This window comes from Corvus moneduloides, chromosome 4 (assembly GCF_009650955.1).
Source record: "Corvus moneduloides isolate bCorMon1 chromosome 4, bCorMon1.pri, whole genome shotgun sequence".
Classification (NCBI taxonomy): Eukaryota; Metazoa; Chordata; class Aves; order Passeriformes; family Corvidae; genus Corvus; species Corvus moneduloides.
The window spans coordinates 59,597,444-59,617,472 of record NC_045479.1 but is presented as its reverse complement, the minus strand read 5'-3'; the positions used below and the strand labels follow the sequence as shown (position 1 = coordinate 59,617,472).

Below are 20,029 nucleotides of genomic sequence, written 5' to 3'. Positions count from 1 at the left end.
ACCAGTTGCAGTGGCAAAATAACCTTGCTCCAAGCTGAGCTATCTGCTGTACTTCCAGGGCACTGACAGCCATCTCCAAAGGAGACCCATCAGACTTTTTTTTCTCTGTGGATGCAAGTTGTGGCTGTTGTGCTGCAGCTGAAAGAGTGTCCTACAGTAGCTGTTTTAGTACTGCAGACACTTGAGAGGACAGTTACTGCCATCCTTGGTCACATTCAAATTGTGACCGACATGAAGCTCTGTGACTACTTCCATGCCAGGTCTCCTACAAATAACTCTTTTCTGCATCTTTATTCAACAATTGTGCAAACTGGGACAGGCAACCCAGGAAAACCCTAATACAACTCGCATTGTATTTGAAAATCATTACTTGTCTCTTTTTTTAATTTGTGAAAGCCTTGAACTTGGAGCCATCGACTCTGGGTGTAATATAACAGTCTCTTGTTTGTGGTAGCAACAGAATGACTTAACAATGAGCACACAGAACACAGTAACAACGACTTTGTCTCTAGAAAGACAGAGGTATAACTGTCTACTGTCACAGGTTACTATAGTAATGCACTTATCTTTAGAATGACTAAAAGCAAGAGATGTAATTACACCGAATTATAGTTTTGGTTAAAAAAACCCCACTCTTTGAGAAAAGAAAGCAAAAATTGCACTTGAGATCTCTGATTTTCTTAAGTTAGCTCATGTTGAGCAGGTTTTTGGAGGTCTGGGTGCAAGCAGTGTGCTCACCAAGGTCTGCCACAGACAAGATGCCATCCAACTTACCTGCAGGCAGCTGAAAATGGCAAAGAGATAGTGAAATGTCATGACGTCGCTGTTGACCGCCATGAGCCCCAGGAGCCACGTGGCACTGATAAGCAGCAGGAGCAGGAATGCTGTCCGCAGCACAGAGCTGTAAAGCAAACACAGATGGACATTTGCAGTGTGATGGCACACAAGAGATACACTTCTCCCCATGGGTGCTGTTATGTGCCCAACAACTCAGCAACTGGAAAAGCCCTTTGGGAGAATTAGGGCAGTGTTCACCAGGTCCCAGTTTCCAACTCTCTCACAGCAATACTCCACAGCTTAGCATATTCATGTTAAAAACGTGATTTCTTTTCAAGTTCATTTCCAAGACTTTCTTCAAACAAATCTGACTGTTTTCCAAGCCGTTGCTGTTCAGCCTTGATGACTCTGAGGAACACATCTGGGCAGTAAATGGCCATGTCCATCTCATTTCAGTTTGTCAACCTCACTCTCACATTCCTTTCCAACATTACTACCAGACGTTTTGAATCAAGGGCACTCAGGGAATATTTGTTTTCTTAAAAATACAATTTCCACAGACACTTTCAAAAGACAGAAACAAATACAGTAGCAGAAGTTTTATATTACGAGTAAAATTGCTGCCATTAGGTAGCAATTATACTCCTTGGTTTAGGGAGATTTGGATGTCATTCTCAACCCCTGCACGTTAATGGAGTCAGGGTAGGGTTCAGAGTCCCACAAAGCTGACAGCTGCATGGAAACTGGGGCTGGAAAGGGCATGCCAAGGGGAGCACGGCACTGCACCAGCATTGCTCCTTCCACACTTTTATTAACTGGGCCACCCATGTTGCTGGTGAGCTCACCCTCAGATTCTAGTTTTCATTAAGTTTAGTGTTAGGGTTCAGAGAACCACAAAGACTACAGCTCCAGGGACACCAGGGCTGGAAAAGCCATGCCAATGTGTACAAAGCACCCTACAGCCAGAACTGAAAAAGAGAATGAGAAGCAGCCATTTGAAATCTCATAAAAAAAACCCAAGGGGCTGTCTTGCCGCTAGATAATCACATTTGGGTTCACAGGTAAATCCTGAGCTTTGGGCAAAACAGATGTTAATGAGAACAGGCTGCCACAACAGCTCAGGAAGGTGGCAGGTTGCAGCGTGCGATGCCGCTCATCCCATGGAGCGTGGGATGCAGGCAGGCTGGCCCTCAGCACGGGAATGTCAGTGTGTCTCTGCCATGACACAGCTGGTAACCCAGACACTTGAGAGGGGAGACCTATCTGAGCCATGGACAAGAACAGGGAGACGCAGACTGATGTCCACCTGGGCAAGCTATAGGCAGAGGTGAAGTGACAGTGTAGTAGAGAGTATAATGAGAGATCTGGAAGGACTGCAATGATACCATCTGGAGGCTAGATCTTTCCCTTCTCCTTTCTCCTGCCTACACCTGGTGGTGCAGAGCACCTTGGTGGAGCCTTTACAGGACCTCCAAGGGAACCCCAGGAGTGGGTGGGGTGAAGCAGCTCCAATTGCCTTTACCAACACTCTCCTCCAAAAAACTTTTTTATTTCCTGCTCCAAAACTTGCTTTTAGGCAATTCTGTCTTTTATTATTTCTGGCCACAACTTCTACAGGTTTTTGAACTCAAACTTACATGACTCCTGTTTTTTCAAATGAACGTTGCCTTCGTCTGCACGATGCTTTCATTGCTAGTATAAAGATGACAGTGTTTATCTGAAAGGGAAATTGAAATAACAGCATGGATTCTTTCTGTACATTTGTTACAGCTCTATTTGCAATGACAATGCAATTTTTATCCTAAAACAGTTTGTGGTGCCAAGAATGTTTTCCCTTCAACTTACAGGTCTCTAAATTCCAAGATTCACCTTGTTTCAAGGCAACATAGTCAAGGACATCCTGGCACTTGATCTGGATGAAACTCAGTAAGACAACCCTATGCAAAGATTCTTGAGTGAAAGATAAAAACTCGAGAATGGCTGTTGTCCAAACCAGTGTCCACCTCAGCCCAGCACCTTGTTTCAGTTTGGTCAAACCAGAATTTAGGATTATTTTCTAGCAGAGCATACAGTGATAATTACTCTGAATAAACCTCTCGTCTCCACTCATTTCCACGTCAACTGGGATGTACTAGGTTGGTGGTGCATTTATACTTAATCACTCGTAGTGAATATTCATGCTGAGAATTTGTCTTGTCATTCACTTTCCAAAACTGTGCAGAGCTTTACCACTGCTATTGTCCTGTTTCTCAGAGTTTCTAACTTAAAATGCTGTGGAGAAATGAAGCAGCTTCTCCTGTTTCTTCAGGATCTGCTGCCTCCTGCTACTGCTTGTGTTGGAAAGACCTTGAATGGTTGGGTCCATAGCCATTTTCTCCAGACCAACCAAGGCTTCTCCTTCTCCCTTCTCTGCAGCTTTCTCTTCTCTAAGCTTAAGACTCCTAGTCCACTTGTTTGTTCTCCAGTGGGGGCTGTCCCATGTCTCTGATGACTCCTGACCATAACCTACACTGCTTCTAGGTCTACTTCATACTTTTTGAGATGAGACCAGAACTGCATTTGGCATTCAAGGTAAGAGTCAAACCACAAATATTTATCTTCTGGTGTTACTTTGAAGGAGAAGCTCTAAGGCAGAAGTTAAACACCAGTCCATTCTTTTAAATTCCTGAAAGCGGAAATATTTAATATTCCTTTAGGACTTCTGGATGAAGTGACTTGTTATGGCTTATTTTGTTGATTTGTTTAATAAGCTCACAGACCAACCCTTCGAAAATGGAACAAAGCAAATGGGAAATAGGTTTCTGGCCATACAGCCATTACTCCACAAGCAATCTTTGTACTGGCAATCAGCTCTCTGATTTCAAGAAGCTTAACTCATGTCGTATCTATTTAAACAAAAGATGCAAGCTCGAGTACATTTGCTTCAAATGTAAAGAACACAGTTGCTTTGCATGACTACTGTTTGACAAAACATATGAGAAAAGGTTGCAGGAAGAGACAGCTCTGGATGCCAACTCCCCCTACTTACAACAACAACCATTACGATGGGCCCAGCGAAACTCCAGATCAGGGTGTCATGAACAGACAGCCAGCAGAAATCAGGATTCCCATAGCCTTGTGGATCCAGACCAACAGCGAGTCCTGTGTCATAAAATGGAGAAAAAGTAAATCAGAAAAGTGCTGCCTATAACCAAATGTAGTTTCAAATAAGCAAAATTATCATGGCAAAATTTATTCAACAGGGAAGTCTGTGAAGGCAAAATCAAAGCAAATATTGAAATAAAATTTTGTAAATCAAAAGCTTTACGCTGGTCATATCAAACAATACTTTGAGTTTTGCCATCTAGAACAAAGTTCAGCTACATAAAAACTATAACAAATGCAAGTCCCAAATTAATTCTGTTTCAGCACAGTTTTATAGTCATTCTCACACAGTGTGAGCCTTGAGGGTGAGTGACGTGAGGAATTTCAATAAGCCTGTGCAGCAGAATGAAATGAATCATAACTGAGGAGATGTCTATGCTACGAAAAAAAAGGGCATTCTTAACTTGCTGTCACTAAAATAACATCAGAGACAAAGGAACCTGGGAACTTATGGGAGTTAACTGCTTGAGCTCAGGTGGGATTCATTTTGAACTGCCATCCCAGGTACCTCACCTTGCTTTCAGCATTGTCTGAAAAGGACTTAATGCCCCAAGGCAATTGAGTTAAAACCACAACTTTTATTATTTATTTTTCAAAACCTGGCCAATTCCAAGGGACTCCCTGAGCCCAACATTCACCTGATGATTTACAGTGCTGTCTGACTTGGTGACCTACACCTCGCCCATGGTGATGGACTGGGATTGCTGCCTTTGACCTGCAAAATCATACAACCATAGAATCGTTTAGGTTGGAAAAGACCTTCCAGATAAGATGTCCCCTGAGACCTCTTTTCTCCAGGCTAAACACCCCCAGCTGCCTCAGCTGCTCCTCATCAGACTTGTGCTCTACACCCTTCATCAGCTTCATTGTCCTTCTCTGGACACTCTCCAGCACCTCACTGTCTTCCTTGTAGTGAGGGGCCCAAAACTGAACTGATTTGCAGTGTGGCTTCACTAGTGCCGAGTACAGGGGGATGATCACAACATCCTTTTAGTCCTCCTGAGTTATCTGCCTTTTCCTCCATTTTTCCCTGGATTCCAGCAAAAGCTCCCTGTTCAGCCAGGCTGGTCTTCTCCATTGCTTTGTCTTTTGCCATGTGGGGATAGCCTGCTCCTGTGCCTTTAAGATTTCCTGCTTGAGGAATGTTCAGCCATCCCGGACTTCTTTGCCCTTCATGACTGCCTCCCAAGAGACACTGTGGGTAAGCCTCTAAACAGGCCAAAGTCAGCCCTCTGGAAGTTCAAGGCGGAAGTTCTGCTGAATCCCCACCTTTCTCCTAAGAGTATTGAAAACTATAATTTTGTATCACTGTGTCCAAGACAATCTCCAGCCATCACATCACCCACCAGTCCTTCTCTGCTCACAATGAACAGGTCCAGCAGGGCATCTTCCTTTTCTTGCTCACTCATCAGCTGCATCAGGAAGTTCTCTTCCACACACTCCAGGAACCTCCTGGACTCTTTCTTCTGCTGAGTTGTATTCCCAGCAGACACCTGCTAAACTGAAGTCCCCCACAAGAACAAGGACTAGTGATGGTGAGACTTCTCCCACCTGTTTATACACTATTTCCTCTGCCTCCTCATCCTGGTTGGATGTCTATAACAGACTCTCACTGTGGTATCTGCCTTGTGGTCCTTCATGATGATTCTTACCCATAAAGACTTTTATCACCAACATCAAGCTCTAGACAGTCAAAACAACCCCTAACACAGATAAGTGTTCCCATGGTTTCTAACACAGAAACACCTGCATCTTTGCTGCCACATGGATCTCCAACCCCTGCCTCCACTGAGATGGCAGACAGAAGGACTTCACTAGCATACTGCCCCACGAACACTGGCATTCTTCCCTCTGATTGCCTCTAGTGAGCCTGGTTTTATCCCTTTCCTCTTTCAAACCTAGTCTAAAGCTCTTTTAATGAGCCCTGCTAATTCCTGTGCAAAGATCCTTTTCCCGCTTTGAGACAGGTGTACCATGTCTGCAGAGATCTTCCTTCTTCAAGACACAGAAACTGATCCCTGTGAGGTCTGTGGCCAGTGACAGATGGCAGGTGGCTGCAGCATGTTGTCTGGGCATGGGAGGACCTATCATGATGAGCGTATGTCCTGTCTCAAGAGGCGGCCAAGGCTGACAGCAGAGCTGGTCTCTGCAAGGAGGGTTCATGTGCATTAATAGTCATCTTTTTTTGAATTGAAGCCTGAGTGCTTGGATGAAAAGACACAGAGAAAGGGAAAGGTAGCTGCATTTCACTCTTGCTGCTTAGAACTGGCCCACAGCCAATATTCACATCTGGTACAGGCCTATGGTCTATGAAAACTAAACCGGCTATTTGGCAGACCAGTGGATATTGGATCTGTTTTCACTGAAATGTGGAATGAGATAGGACTAGTCTCCCTCCCTGCTCCCATTGGCTCTTCCACCACCTCCTTCAGCAGTTGCCATCCAGAAAGAATTGCCATAAATGATTAAGGGACCAAAAAGTATTTTATACAGATGTAATTCTATGGATACAGTCTGTTTCCCAGGACTGGATTTCCTCATTTATAGGACTCTGGCTCTATGAGTAACTGGCAGGCAGCAAAATTTTTTCACTCTCACAATCCTACCCTGAAGTTCTCCATTAAACAAATGGGGAAAATTGCTGTCTTCACGTACATGGTTCAAATATTACTGCAGTCAACAACATGTGAAATATCACTCAGCCTGCGCACTCAGTCTGCTAAGGGCAGCCAGGTTGCAGCATTTAATTGATGTGCCAAAATGTTTCAGTATTACATTACATTGGCTTCATTCTGCCTTTGAGTAAAGTGTTACCTTGCTGACATTTGCAGGAACTGGGGCTGGTCCTATGGCCAAGAGTCCTGTGGGGACCAGCACCCATCCCAGGACTGTGCCAAGGGTTGCAAGAGGGGCACATTTTGACCCTTCTGAGCTCCTGAGGGCTCAGCAGCCATGTGTGACTCAGGCAGCTGTGGGGCAGCCTTACCTCTCTCTGGGCTCATTGCTTTGCTTAGGATTTGAGAAGTGCCAGTTTCTGGGTGATACTGGTTTTAGGGCTGCATAAGAACCTGTTTTAACACAAGTACTGCAGTCTCCATGGCAAAGCTGTTACTGCACACATATGTCAAGCAGCTAGTGTGCTGCCACAGAGACAGGCAGAACTGGGGGGGTCTTGCTGGATGCCAAATCCAGCCCTTTGCTCCTCAGGCAAGGAAGTAATAAAATCCCTCTCCAAGATGGATCAAACTACACTTTAAAATCAGCAAGCTTAAAGCAAATTTAAAATGTTCCACTATCACTCCCAATGGAGGACTATTCCAGATCCATACTCTTTTGATGACTGTAAGCCTTCTTCCAACTTCTATTCTATTCTATTCTTGTTCATGGCAATTTGCATTTCTATGCTGTGATTAAATGTGGTTCTTCCCCGTTTGAGTGTTCCTCTGTAAACCTTTTACTAAGTTTTATCCCCTTCTAAAGGTCAAGGTTCCCTTCTGCAAGTAGCCTGCTCCCATCACAGATGCCTTAAGACCACTATGTCCCACTTGAAATGAATATCAGTTTGAGCACAGAAAGTAGAAAAAACTATATACAAAAAGCCACTGCTATTGTAGGTTTGGTTTTTTTCCCTCTCAGGATAGCTATGATGAAGATGAAATAGTATTTATCTTTAAAATAAAAAAGTCCCCTGCATGTCCCAAGACTAAAATTTCTTCCCATACCTAGACTATACCACTACTAAGAAAAATAAACAATCCTTCTCTCATAAAGCAATATAAATAATGTTTAAGATTCATGTTATGAAGCTAGAATCTTTTTACTGTTTAGAAATTAAAATTTATAAAGAAGCTTATTTAAAATATGTACAGTAACAAGTTATCTAGAGGCAAGAAATCCTACATTGTGCAATTTATGATGAAACAATTTTCTCTTCAGATGATTTATAAGCCTGGAAGGGCAAACTAAAGGCTTCGTTTCCTTTATCCTTCATTTCACAAAATCCCCTGACTTTTTCAGTAATAGGGATCTGACTTTTCATTTAAACTGAACTGCAAATTCAGTAGATTCAGAGATTAAATTGAAGGACACAACCTGGAAAGTTTTAAAAGTGCAAAATAGTTCCTTATCACAGAGAGCAATATCTAAGTAGAAAAATGGTATGCTTGTGATATTTAGACTGCATAACACTGCTGTTGAGAGGGTCCAAATTAATTTAAATTTCAGGAGAGAAAGTAAACCTGAAGCAGAAACTCCTTCCAATAAAGTTCTTCTAAAGATAATGAGTTTTGAAATGTAATTACTTTTTGTTATTTAATGATACTTTTTTCTGCCAGAAATGATGCTGCCAAATATCTGATTGCACTTCAGTGTTCCTGAAAATACTGTAGTAGTCCTGTATGTACTGATAAAAGTCACATAGGTCTGAAACATTTCAGAAGTTCAAGGACAATTTCTATTTAAAATGTCTGGGATACGTCTAGAGTGGCAGAACCTCCTGGGCTGTGCTTTCTACTATAAATTGACAGAAGTAGAAATTATTTAGGCACAAAGTGATATGGAAAAACTTACCAGCTCTCTGAAGAGAGAATTAAACTGTACCAGCCTATGCTGTGTTTTGGTATTACACCTTCTTAAAACACACAGAAAAAAAGAACAAGTATGTATTTTTAACTTGTTCCATAATATTTTTGCAAGTGTACATGAGCGATAGCTATTTGTTTGATCTCAGAGACATCTAAACCTCTGCCATTGCTGACAGTATGTTATTATCTGTAAAAATAACACTAATTGCATAAAAGGTAACTGCCTGCCTATGATCTGATTTCCCATATGGAAACAGATACATGCTGAAACAGTTGAACCAAAAAACTCCACTCCAACTGTTCTGTGAAGCACAATTCCTGAGGAGCTGTCTGCCTGAATTAACACAGCGCCGTGTGCTTACAGTAGCACTGGAAATGTCTGATGGCAAAAATAGGCACGGTGAGGGCGGAGATGGATGTGCTCCTGTGGATCACTCTGGATTGGTTTAAAAGATTACTGCCTCCAGCTTTTCATTACTTTTCCTCAACTGGAAGTTACAACCTTTGTATCCAAAATTAAGTAAAAGGCAGCTTGAGTATTCCCAGCTTGGTTTTATGCCAAATGAAACAGAGCCGCTGAAATTCCTTTCAGGATGTATTTACTGCTGGTTGAGGGTAGGCAGTGGAAATGTCCAGTGAAGGACAGTAATATCCTGTGGGCAGGATTGCTTCTGAAGCCACTGCAGTTACTTCTCTCAGAGACAGTGTGTCCATATCTGGAGGTACCAGCACAGGGAAGGAAAATTCCTGAAAGCTACTGGCAAAGTTGTTGAAATAAAAGTACTGTTATTCCCAAGCAATGTTATCAAGTCCTAATTTAATGTGTGTCCCTGTTATTGCATAACCATCGATATCACTTCAGCTGGGGCAACAGACATTTGGTACACAGATCCGCCAAATTCGGGCTGACTTCTGCTAGATATGGCTTGGTGCTGCCCTGGTTCAGGAAAACACCCTTGGCTGTCTGGGATGGGGTAATTTCCCTGAACCTGGCCAGTGAAGATAGCAGGGAAACAAAGCTTTTTTTGGGTGGTTGAGGGTACCTGTTATGATGGCCGGAATGCCCCAGCCAACAACGTAGTAGAACCGCATGTGCCCAAAGTTGATGTTCCTCACTTCAGTCAGCATCCGGTAGATGTGGAGCTGCTCCACAAACATCCATGCGAAGGTGCTCATGTAGAAATAATGCAGGAGGATGGCAATCACGGTACACACAAACTGCAGAGGGAAAGGGCAGGGAAATTAGAGTTGCTCTTCTGAATCACAACCTGGTGAGTCACCAGTTCCCCCTGTGCAGCTAATGGCAAGTGTAATAAAAAGATTTTGGCAGAACAAATATACTGCCTTTAATAAGTTTTTTAGAGTTTAAGAAGAGCTGCTCATACTGTGAAAGATTTTTCTTTTTTTAAAGTAAATTATGTCACCTGTTCTGAATCTGGTTCAGCTTCACCCTTATCAACCCAACACACTTTCAGTCACTGCCCTTGCCCTCTCTGTTCTGTGGCTAATTTCTCTGTGCATACTTGCTGCAAAGGTGAGGATTTGAGCTATTCTGACCAAAGTCCTTCTGCCTGCAAAAAGGGCAGGGCTGGCAGAGCTCCTGGCTCTTTCTCCTGGGGCAGAGCAGGAGGTGAGGATGCTCCTCTGGAGGCTGAAGATCCTTTGCCCTGCCTGGTGTATGAGTCTCACCTGCACAATGCCACTACAGTGAATTCAACCATAGCATGTTTAACTGCATCAGCTAAACTGGTCTCACTGCAAAGCCCATAAACTGCCCTGAGAACAGCCACCCTCAGCCCTGCGCTTACTCAGGGTCTTCCACTGCCACATCAACAGCCATTCTATGGGTTTTTCTGACACTACATTCTTTCCAGAGAGAAAAGGAAGTATGCTAGTTTGGTACAGTTTTCTTTTGTTTTAAAGTAGACTATATTTTTTGTTTTATTAGTAGATAAAAAACTACAAAGCAAGTCTTCTCATATTTGACAGAGGTGGGGGGGATGTGTGAGAAGATCTTAGGCCTTCAGTTTAGGACCTGTCCCTGAGAAAGTTCCTTCTCAGGAAAACTTCCGTTTTGGGGACAGTAAGTCATGAAGCTTCAGGCAAGGAAAAGTGAACATGCTGAACATGAGCTACAGATGATGTGTGGAAGAAATCCACCCTTTCTTTGAGAAATTTCTTACTAGCTAAGTGAAATGTCACAAATAGACAAACTTCGGCAGGATCTTACAATCCAACATAAAGTCAGCCAACTATTATGCCCCTATGTGTCTGTCACAGATCTGAAATTATCTATTCCAGCTACATCTCCTCTTCTGGGACTCTTTCTCAAAAAAAAAAAAATTTGAGAAGCAAAAGCATGGATGCATCCATGGGGTAAGGCTGTTGCCATCTCTTTTGTCCTTGCACTCTGCCCTTCAGTGACGAACCCTGAAGACCTTGCACATCTGTACTTCATCAAGTCATGGAGGATGCCTGGTCATTATCACTGGACTAAAAGATGCAGCCAGAAGTATAGCACCACCTACCCTGCAGACCAGTCTTTTACCTAATGTCAAAGTCAGGGTATTTGACTACAAAGTGGGAGAGTGGCTTCTTGTCTCTACCTGGCTTGAGCATGGGGGTTAACCCTCTTCTTGTCCACACAGAAAACAACCCTAATCACCAGGCTGTAGGATATTCTGGGTCCAGAAATGCTTGCTCTACCCCTCTCTTGGGGCTGTGCTACTTGCAGTCAGGCAAAGAAGCCATACGGACAAAGAGAAGCAGGGTAATGCTGGTTGGATAGTTCATGACTTCAGCTAGGAACAAAGGGACCTGGAGCTTCCAGTCCTATGTTTGGATTTGGTTTTTACACTACATCAGCAGCACAAAGTGGATCACTGAGCTCTGCCAGGCTGAGAGCAGCAAAAATTAAGGACCTGCTGAAACCAAAGAGATCAGGTCCACAGTGTGACTAGAAGTAACAGCTACAATGGGCAAACTGGTAGCTGAAGTCATCTCTGTGATCAAATGGCCACCTCGAATTCAACCTATGACCTTCAGATACTTGCATTTCTGCAATATTTGCTAACCAGTTTTCTCTCCCAACTTAACAGTTTGATGGGTGAAAACAGGAATGACCACAAGCATCCGACACCTGAATTGTAATCTTGCAATTAACTTTCTCCTTTCAGAAGCCGAACAAAGGATTTTGCCAAGGATCTGTTGACAAACTTGAATTAAGAGAACTTTGTGCAACCATTCAGTTCTTGTTTGAAAATGTTTTACATTGTGTTTTGGAACCTTTTGTTCCCGTGCAGCACTGACCCTGCTTTCAGACTTTGGCATGACTTTTTAGTGGTTTTTCATGGTGTAATGCTCAGAAATGTACATTTCCCTATTTAACTTTGCTGAGTAAAAGAATCATACAAAGACCGCCAACTTTCTGGATTCACTTACTACATCAGCTTTATAATAACATCAAGTAGTATTGAAAATGTGGCTCACCAAATAAACCATCTTTATTCCCTCTATGTAAGCAGTGCTTTTTTTGTTCCTACTCTCACATGCATATGAGTAGAGTGCTGCCCTGAACATTACCTTTTTCAGGTAAGAAAAAAGAAAGAAAATAAATCACTTTCTATCAATAGTCCAGGGAAAGATTAAAACCTCACCCAGAAATGTGACTGTTAATTTACAGAAACCCATAAAAGCCAGGCTGGATGCCAAGCAGCACAGCATTATTTGTGCTCCAGCATTCTTTACCTCTTTATGTTCATCAGTGCATGACTCGTTAGACAACTCTCATTCCACACAGACAGATGAATAATTGTCTCAAGCAGACATGGCTTACAGCCCTCCTACCTTCTCAAATTGACTGGGTAGGCTGTAAGGAGCAGCTTTCTGCCACATGAAGTACATGCTGTAAATTAAAGATCTTTGTAAATGTTTCAAGGTTTGGGGTGAAACCTTTAAACCATTTACAAAAACCATTGAGTCCTGGTAACACTCCAGGACATGATCACACCATGAGCCCCAAAACATGAAAATGAGAAGGAGCGAAAGAGAACAATCTCACCAAGTACAACCATTAGGATTTGTGGTATTGATGGAATGAACTGTTTTACTACTTTTATAAACTTTTGCTTGGTGCTTCATGATATTATGAAAGAAATCTGGAAATGAGGAGCCATCATTTACTGCATAGTTTTTGGTAAAATTCTGCAGGGATGTGGACTTGGCCCTCAACTCCTCAGTAGATATGTTGGAGAACTGAAAGATTATAAACTCCTTGGTAGTGAAATGCAGTGAAAAACGAGTGGTGTGGTCAGCAAGGCATGGGAAAGGTCAAGTTACACGGAGTGCTGTGGATCAATTGGCAAGGTGAGCTCCTTTGAGCAAAGTTATTTTAGTATGCAAACTTTTATATAATGAAACAAAGACAACACAAATTCACACATGACATAAGACCATATCCCAGGAGGCAGGTCACTGCAGAAGATCTCACCATAGCAGCAGATAAAGGACCTGAGCTCCTGGTAAAGGGGAATATTGGTATATGGGACTGGAAGTGACACAACCAGCTGGAAAGCTTTACCCAGTTTGGCATTCACAGTTTTTCAAAAGGTAAAGTGGGAGAAGAAGCCCAGAAAAATACCTGTCAGACAAACCTGAATCTTAGAAATTGAATGATTTCAGCACCTTAGTTTTATAAAGTTTTCCAAAAGAAATACTATTAAACAGAGGTTTCCTGGCAAGACAGTTTTTATAAGAGGGGTCTCTCAAATTTACGAGGAAAAGTCCTTGTCAGCACTCAGTTACCAGAAGCTGAAATTAGTCAAGGTCAGGTACTTTTTAAAATGCATGTTATAGCTCAAGTGGATATTAGAAGCCAGAGTGATGGTGTAGGATTAAGTTATACAGCAAATGAGGCTGTGTGATTAGGCACCATGGTGTCACTACCATGATGGTGATGATATTCATTGAATGTAGGTATATTCTCCTATTTCTTCTGCTTGGAAAATGTGAAATCAGGATGATGTTTTTGTTGTTTTTTTGTTTTGTTTTCATCTCAACACTGTACTTCCCTCTAAAAAATTTGATTGAAACATGTACAATAATGGATTTCTAGGAGATAAATTTCCTTCAGTGTTCAGATAATCCCTAAAGTATTATTTTGAATATTCTTCCTATCTATTACGGACATACATTTTATTGCATGCCATCCCCCATCACTGTCCAGCCTGTTTGGCACAGGTGCCTGTGCAGCCTGGCAGTGCTGGAGCCCTTGTCTGTCTCTTAACTGTCTGAATGGCAGCTGTGGGTTTTGGGATGGGTGCTACAAAGAAACAGCAGCAAGACTACATGTATGGTTAAGAGAGCAATGAGGTCTCAAGTACAGAACACACTTCATGTGTGGTTTATATCTATCTTGTCCTCAATCTATTAATAATTTGCATTTCTTGACATGCCCAGTGCTGGAGATCCTTGCACTAAGCTTTGCCAACAGATGTGATTGGCTGAAGCCATCAATCACAGTGGCTGGAAGGCACAAAGCAAAGTGACAGGTTTCCTCCTGAATCTCAGATGTAGCAAGCTGTCCCATGCCTGGCAAGTGGCTTCTCCAGAATAGCCAGTGGTGTACAATGTGCATATTAGCACCTGCCCAGCACCACATTGCTGACAACCTATCAGTCAACACCTGGAGCCATTTGGGCTTGGGAGGTACCTGCTGCAGGAGAAACTGGACAGCCTCCTACTGAACAGACACAGCAAGACAGAAAACACACTGATGGAAAGGAAGGAAGAAATCAGTATTCAGGGTTCAGTTCCTGGGATAAACCTTCAACAGGGCTGCTGTCATATATACTCTGAAAATAAGATACAGTCCTATTGCCTGCCATTGCTATTAATGACATCAACCACACATGAATGTACTAAAAATCTGATTTTTTCAAATTACTGTTGAAGCCAAAGAGAAGCCAAAAAGAGGAGAAAGTGAAACAGATGGGAGAAGGTAAAAGCTGCAATATGAACCCCCTGAATTAAAGCGTGACAACAACTCTAGCAACGAACACAGAGTAAGTCTTACCGGGTTTTCAGTCTGGTTGATTCCAATTAGAAAAACAAGCTCAGAAAAGAACAGGGCAGCTACCAGGTTTTTGTGGATACTGTGCAAGTTGGAACGCAGCGTGCGGATCAGGACCAGCAGAATGAAGGTGATCAGCAAAGCCGCCAGCGAGATGGATACGGTTGTGTAAGTGACAATCTTCAGAGGAAGCACCTCCCCATTCTGTAGAAAGACAGATTGACAGGACCTCTTGGGGTTTCCCTTCCTTTTCCTCCAATCAAATCTACTACCCAGAATGTCAATGTTATCATTACTACTGAGACAACATACAGGTTTACTTTAGGACCAATGGGACTGGGTGATGACACCTCTTTCGTCACTAAACATGTTGAGTGTGTATAAGCAGCACCCAGAGGATGCACCAACCAGGTAAGAAGCTCCTTTCAGCAAACCCAGTAGCAGATGCTGTCAGGGATGGACAACATACTCCTGACACTGGGATCAATCTGCTCACAATGTCCTGAGTCACACTCAAAGCTTAAGCTCTGAGTCAAAGCCCTTGAAAACCCCAAAAATCATGAGCCTGACATCACCCACCTCTCGTTTAGAAATGTCCATCAGGACGGCAAAGCTGGTTATATGGTTGCACTGGCAAGCAATATGGCTCTGGTTTCTGGAAAACAGCTCACACCCTCTGGAGGACCAGGCACCTGTCCCACCAATCCTGTGGGGAAAAAAGGCATTTCTGAGAGCCATCCTCTGATCTCCCCCTGCCTTCCACTGTTACTGTCCTCTGTGGCAGCTTGTGCTGCACAACCAGAGAGGACAGTAAGTACCAGGACAGAATTATTTATAGCTGTCACCTGCCTGAAAGAATATCATCAACTTAAAAAGGCCTTCAGTTGAAGTAGTTTCTGATAAGACAGCTGGCTTTGGTACCCAGATTTTGTGGGTTTATAACAGTCTGTTTTGAGTTTAAAAAAAAAATTTAGAAGATTTGCTTTTGGGTCAGTGACCACACAACCAACATGCAGAAGAGATTGCACAGAATAAAATGACTGTAACCAAGGTAAATAATACCAGAACCAGAGAGGGATACATGTTTTTGAGTCACATGAAATATGTTTCAGCAGCAATATGATATCATTATAGAGTTCCTCCGAAAAGTACACAATAAAAGGTTACAACCTTCTCTAATAAATAATATTTCATATCAGAAGATCTCTTATATTAACAATGGGAAGGAACTGCTGCCTTGAAAATTCTTCTCTGTGCAGTTATGGTTAACTCCAGTGACTTCAGAAATTATTTTGTATCAATATTAATTATTCTATTCTAAAGTTAATGAGTAATAAAAATAGTCTTGCAGTTACTGGAAGAGTTTTTAATTAGATATGACAGGACCTCTTTTTCATTCAGCAATAAAATATTTGTTGAATTTTAATATCACTTTCTCTCAAAAAGTATTCACTTTCTAAAAGCTCTTTCATTACATGCAGCGTAAGAGCTGCTTTTCGACTGTGGCTGTAGGAAGACGTAACACAGACAACAATGGCACTGAAGTTGCCAGCAAATAGCTAACAGATGAATCACTTCAGAGCTAATGACTTATTCGAGCTCATACAATATCTAAAAATTTATGAAAGAGGGCTTGCCATTCCCTCATGATCAGCAGAATCATCTGTGCATACAAGCAAAAACACTACTTCACATGAGGGCAAATGGAGGCGTTCATTACTGCGAACATAAGAGATTTCTGTTGTGTCTTCAACCCTTTAAATGACATAAACTCCTGAAGCCTTTGACTAGGAGGCACACATTTCCTAGGTTAGTCTGCTATTTTATTTCCAGCCCAGGATATTGCCTTTTAGGGGATTTTTCCATAGGTTTACTGGAGCTTTTGGGTCCTTAGGAAACAAGTAACAGCTATTCCCCTTCCCCTGGGCAGACCATATCATCCTCTCACTGTGTACCTGGGTTTGTAGCTGGAAATTGCAATATGTATGTAATAGTTACAATATTGTGAACATGTAATATGGATATGGTTACCTCTCAACACGTTTTCTTTGTTTTATCCACACTCTTGAAATATCTTCAACAGGACTGTGCTGTTTCCACAATGCCATAAAACCAATGGAACATCAGCATACACAGTTCCAGCTCATATAATTTTTCTCATTTTCAAGAAAAATATGTCTTTATCTTGAACTTTACTGAATGCAAAAAACCTAAATGAATCATTTTCAGAACTTTTCATCTTTTTCCTAACACTTCCCTCCTAGAGAGTCAAATACCCTCTCCTTATATTCTGCTTATATATTACAGTTGCTTTCCATAAACTGGAACAGGTCTAAAGTCCCAAAGAAGGTATTTCCTCTCCCTCCAATTTTTCACTAAAACAAATGAAAGCAAATCCACAATAGCTGATGAAATGAAAGTTTCTTATCACTGCAACTGCCTTTGCATTGACTTTTGATTAAAAGATTTGTGATTCAGAAATTTATAATCTTTACTCCTAATTTTATCTGCAAAACCTCAATCCTCATTTCTACCAAAATGAAGATTTGGTTTTATAATTTTTTGCACTGGTCCTGGCTGAGGCACCAAGGGTAGGTGCCAGCTTGCCATGGACTCTGTCCATAGTCACTGGAGTGCAACAGGAGAAGATTCAGCCCATGGAAGAGCTGAATCATCTCCTGGAAATCCTGACTTAAAGACCTCAGACAAGCTATGAATTCAGACACTGGAGTCGGACTATGCCTGTCCAGACATAGATCTGTGGGCAAAAAGCATGGGCAAATACAAGGAAATTGTGAGATTTATTACTTCTGGGTGAAAATGAACCCTGCAGAAAGACATGACAGCACTGTGTTTCTTAGAAACCACATGGCTAATCCTTTGTTCGAGAAGTTATGATAATTATTTTCATTTTTCTCAGGTTGATGGGAAATGACTACATGGCTCTATTCCATCAAAAATCAGTTGTCAGTTGAATAAACAGACCAAGACAGGTTTTTCTCCAGAATTATCTTCCCAGGCAGGACTTTCCTGCTACTCAGACAGTTGCCATTCACAGCCCTAAAGCAAGCAGAAGACATACATGATGGAGTGATTCCAGAAGACACAGACAGGCTTCGTTCTCTCCTCTGTTTCCAGCATGGCGTACTCCACTATGACAGGCTTTTCCACCAGGTTGGGAGGAATCTCCCCATCACTGTGAATGGCTGTGCTCACTACAGGTGTGTTGATAATGGGGCGATTTGGCAATCTGCACAAGGAGAAAAATTGCACAGTGATCTACACATTAAAATGCAAAGCACTGATTTGCTATGTTCTGCAAATAAAGGATTTCCAGTTGCTTCCACTCAGAAAGTGAAGTAGGTGCACCATCAGCCTTCCATACAAATGTGTTTCCAAAAACTGCTGGCACTTCTGGCACAGTTATTCTCCCACAGTGTGCCAGAGGAGGACAAGAGACAGCACTGTGGTGACGACAGCAGCACTGATGGCATTTGGCTGGTATAAAAGCAGCTCTGTCTTCCCCACACACTCAGAGAGAGTAGAAGGGATCTGAACAATTCACAAACAGGTTTGAAGTTTACCTCAAGCTCCTTCTGTCAGGATCATAGTTTTCAGGCAGGAGGTGTCCCAGGGATCGGTATATAATGACCATGGCAACGGTATGATGTGTCTCAACATCTGGGTGTCGCTTCTTTCTCTTTGCAAAAGCACTCTCAGGGCTGAACGCATCGCTGTTTAACTTAGAGGGTATTTTTTGATTTGAAGGCTTCATTGTAGGCACTGCTATGGAATTAACACAAACACAGCTTCAGAGCTACCATTTAAACTGGTAATTTTGCTTTGCAAAGATACAATGACATTACAGTTGTTACAACTCTAGGCTTAGAGCACTCAGCATGCTCCTAATGTTATATTCCATATTTTTAATAAAATTTCAGCACAATTCATAGTTATATAGCTGAAAATCAACCACTGAAGAGTGAAAAGCCATTTAGTCTAGCTAGAAAATAAGCAATTTCTAAGCTAAAAGGTCCAGAAATATATAAGTACCCCATGCGTAACGTAAGGAGAACATTAAAACATTATGCATGCTGTTAAATTGCATGTACCTTTATATATGGCAAAACTAGAATTAATGAATACACCAAGTAGTCACATGAGATTTCTTCCTGCTAATTCTGTCATTTAATGAGCTTTCAGCTTTGGAAGATTCTCTTAAAATTCACATTCCCCTTTTTTGTTACAGAAAAGATACAAATCATAGAAGCAGATACCCTGTTTCTAAGCAAAAAGTCGCGAAGCCCTATTAGCTTATTATGTATTATTTTCGGAAGAGTTACTATTTCCCCATTCTGAAGACATTCAGCCATGGTACATGTATTGAACTTTAAGTTACTCTCTCTCCCCTTGTCCAAAAAAACTTGTGGTGCTTCAGAGACATTGGGAAGCAGGTACTTCCCCATGTATTCTCCCTCGTCACCCAGTTCAAGACCTTTTCATTGCTGCCTAGTTCTGATAACACCTCTGTCTGCTCGCAGATTTGGAATCTCCATCTCTCACACCACCTCCCTCTAACTCTGCAGGGACTGGAGGAAGGCGGCTGTGGGACTGCAGTGCTGGGCAGCCATCCCATCCTATCCTGGTGGGAACAGAGAGCATTTCTCCCACTTTGACAGGGCTTTGAGGGGCTGCAAGCGAGACCTGACAGACAGGTACAGCCAGTCCCACAGCCCCCCATGCCTCCATCGCTGCCGGCAGGCAAATGCCTCAGAAGTATGCACAGCTGCTCCATCCCTAAATAATGTTCACTTGTGCAGACGGTCACCCCGCTCTCACCCTAGTACCACTCTGCTCCCCGAGGATCAATCATGCTCCCTGGGAGCTGGTCATAATTGCTAACCAAACAGCAGCAGAAGGGTTTTACCTTTCCTTTCTGAAGGTCTGAACAAAGTATCAGGGAAGACAACAGCTGACTCCAGATCTTTTGGGTAATCTTCTTTAATCTCATGAAATCGTGGTATTCTAGCTCCCGTGAAATTAGACTTGTCAAAGATGTCAACAGCAATAACTGGAGGGGATAAAAGTTTCCCATAAAATTAACTTCAATGCATTCAAATATGATATTGCAACACAATGAAATATTATTGAAAGATTAAAATATCTGCACAATGCAGATAAAAAATTTAAACCCCAAAATAGAAAGTAAAATTTAATTTTTTTCAGTTAACACCTTATATGACAACTAAAAGCTTATATGACAGCATTATGTTACATTTATCAAATTATACATTTGTTTTTCAGTGGAAAGGAATTCACAAGACAGTATCTCATACTATGAAAACACTACTGCAAACCCTGGAAATAAAGAACCATAGAACTGTTTAGGTTGGAAAAGACTTCCAAGATCAAGTCCGGCTGTTAACTCAGCACCACCAAGTCCTGCACTAAACCA

General features: G+C 42.1%; 1 protein-coding gene across 5 annotated transcripts in view; it reads right to left on the bottom strand.

Annotated features, from left to right (window-relative positions):
* Positions 1-20,029, bottom strand: part of CELSR1 (cadherin EGF LAG seven-pass G-type receptor 1) — a 168,427-nt gene that overhangs the window by 8,440 nt on the left and 139,958 nt on the right. For 3 of the 5 annotated variants that reach the window (XM_032105934.1, XM_032105930.1, XM_032105932.1), the window contains exons 20-28: positions 19,502-19,645; positions 18,159-18,360; positions 17,657-17,824; positions 15,154-15,280; positions 14,578-14,778; positions 9,548-9,722; positions 3,806-3,918; positions 2,415-2,494; positions 775-901 (exon numbers count right to left, since the gene is read on the bottom strand). In XM_032105934.1, the coding sequence (XP_031961825.1) occupies positions 775-901; positions 2,415-2,494; positions 3,806-3,918; positions 9,548-9,722; positions 14,578-14,778; positions 15,154-15,280; positions 17,657-17,824; positions 18,159-18,360; positions 19,502-19,645 (1,337 nt within the window). The remainder of the gene's footprint in view (positions 1-774; positions 902-2,414; positions 2,495-3,805; positions 3,919-9,547; positions 9,723-14,577; positions 14,779-15,153; positions 15,281-17,656; positions 17,825-18,158; positions 18,361-19,501; positions 19,646-20,029) is intronic. The other 2 variants (XM_032105935.1, XM_032105933.1) reach the window with 1 other exon arrangement.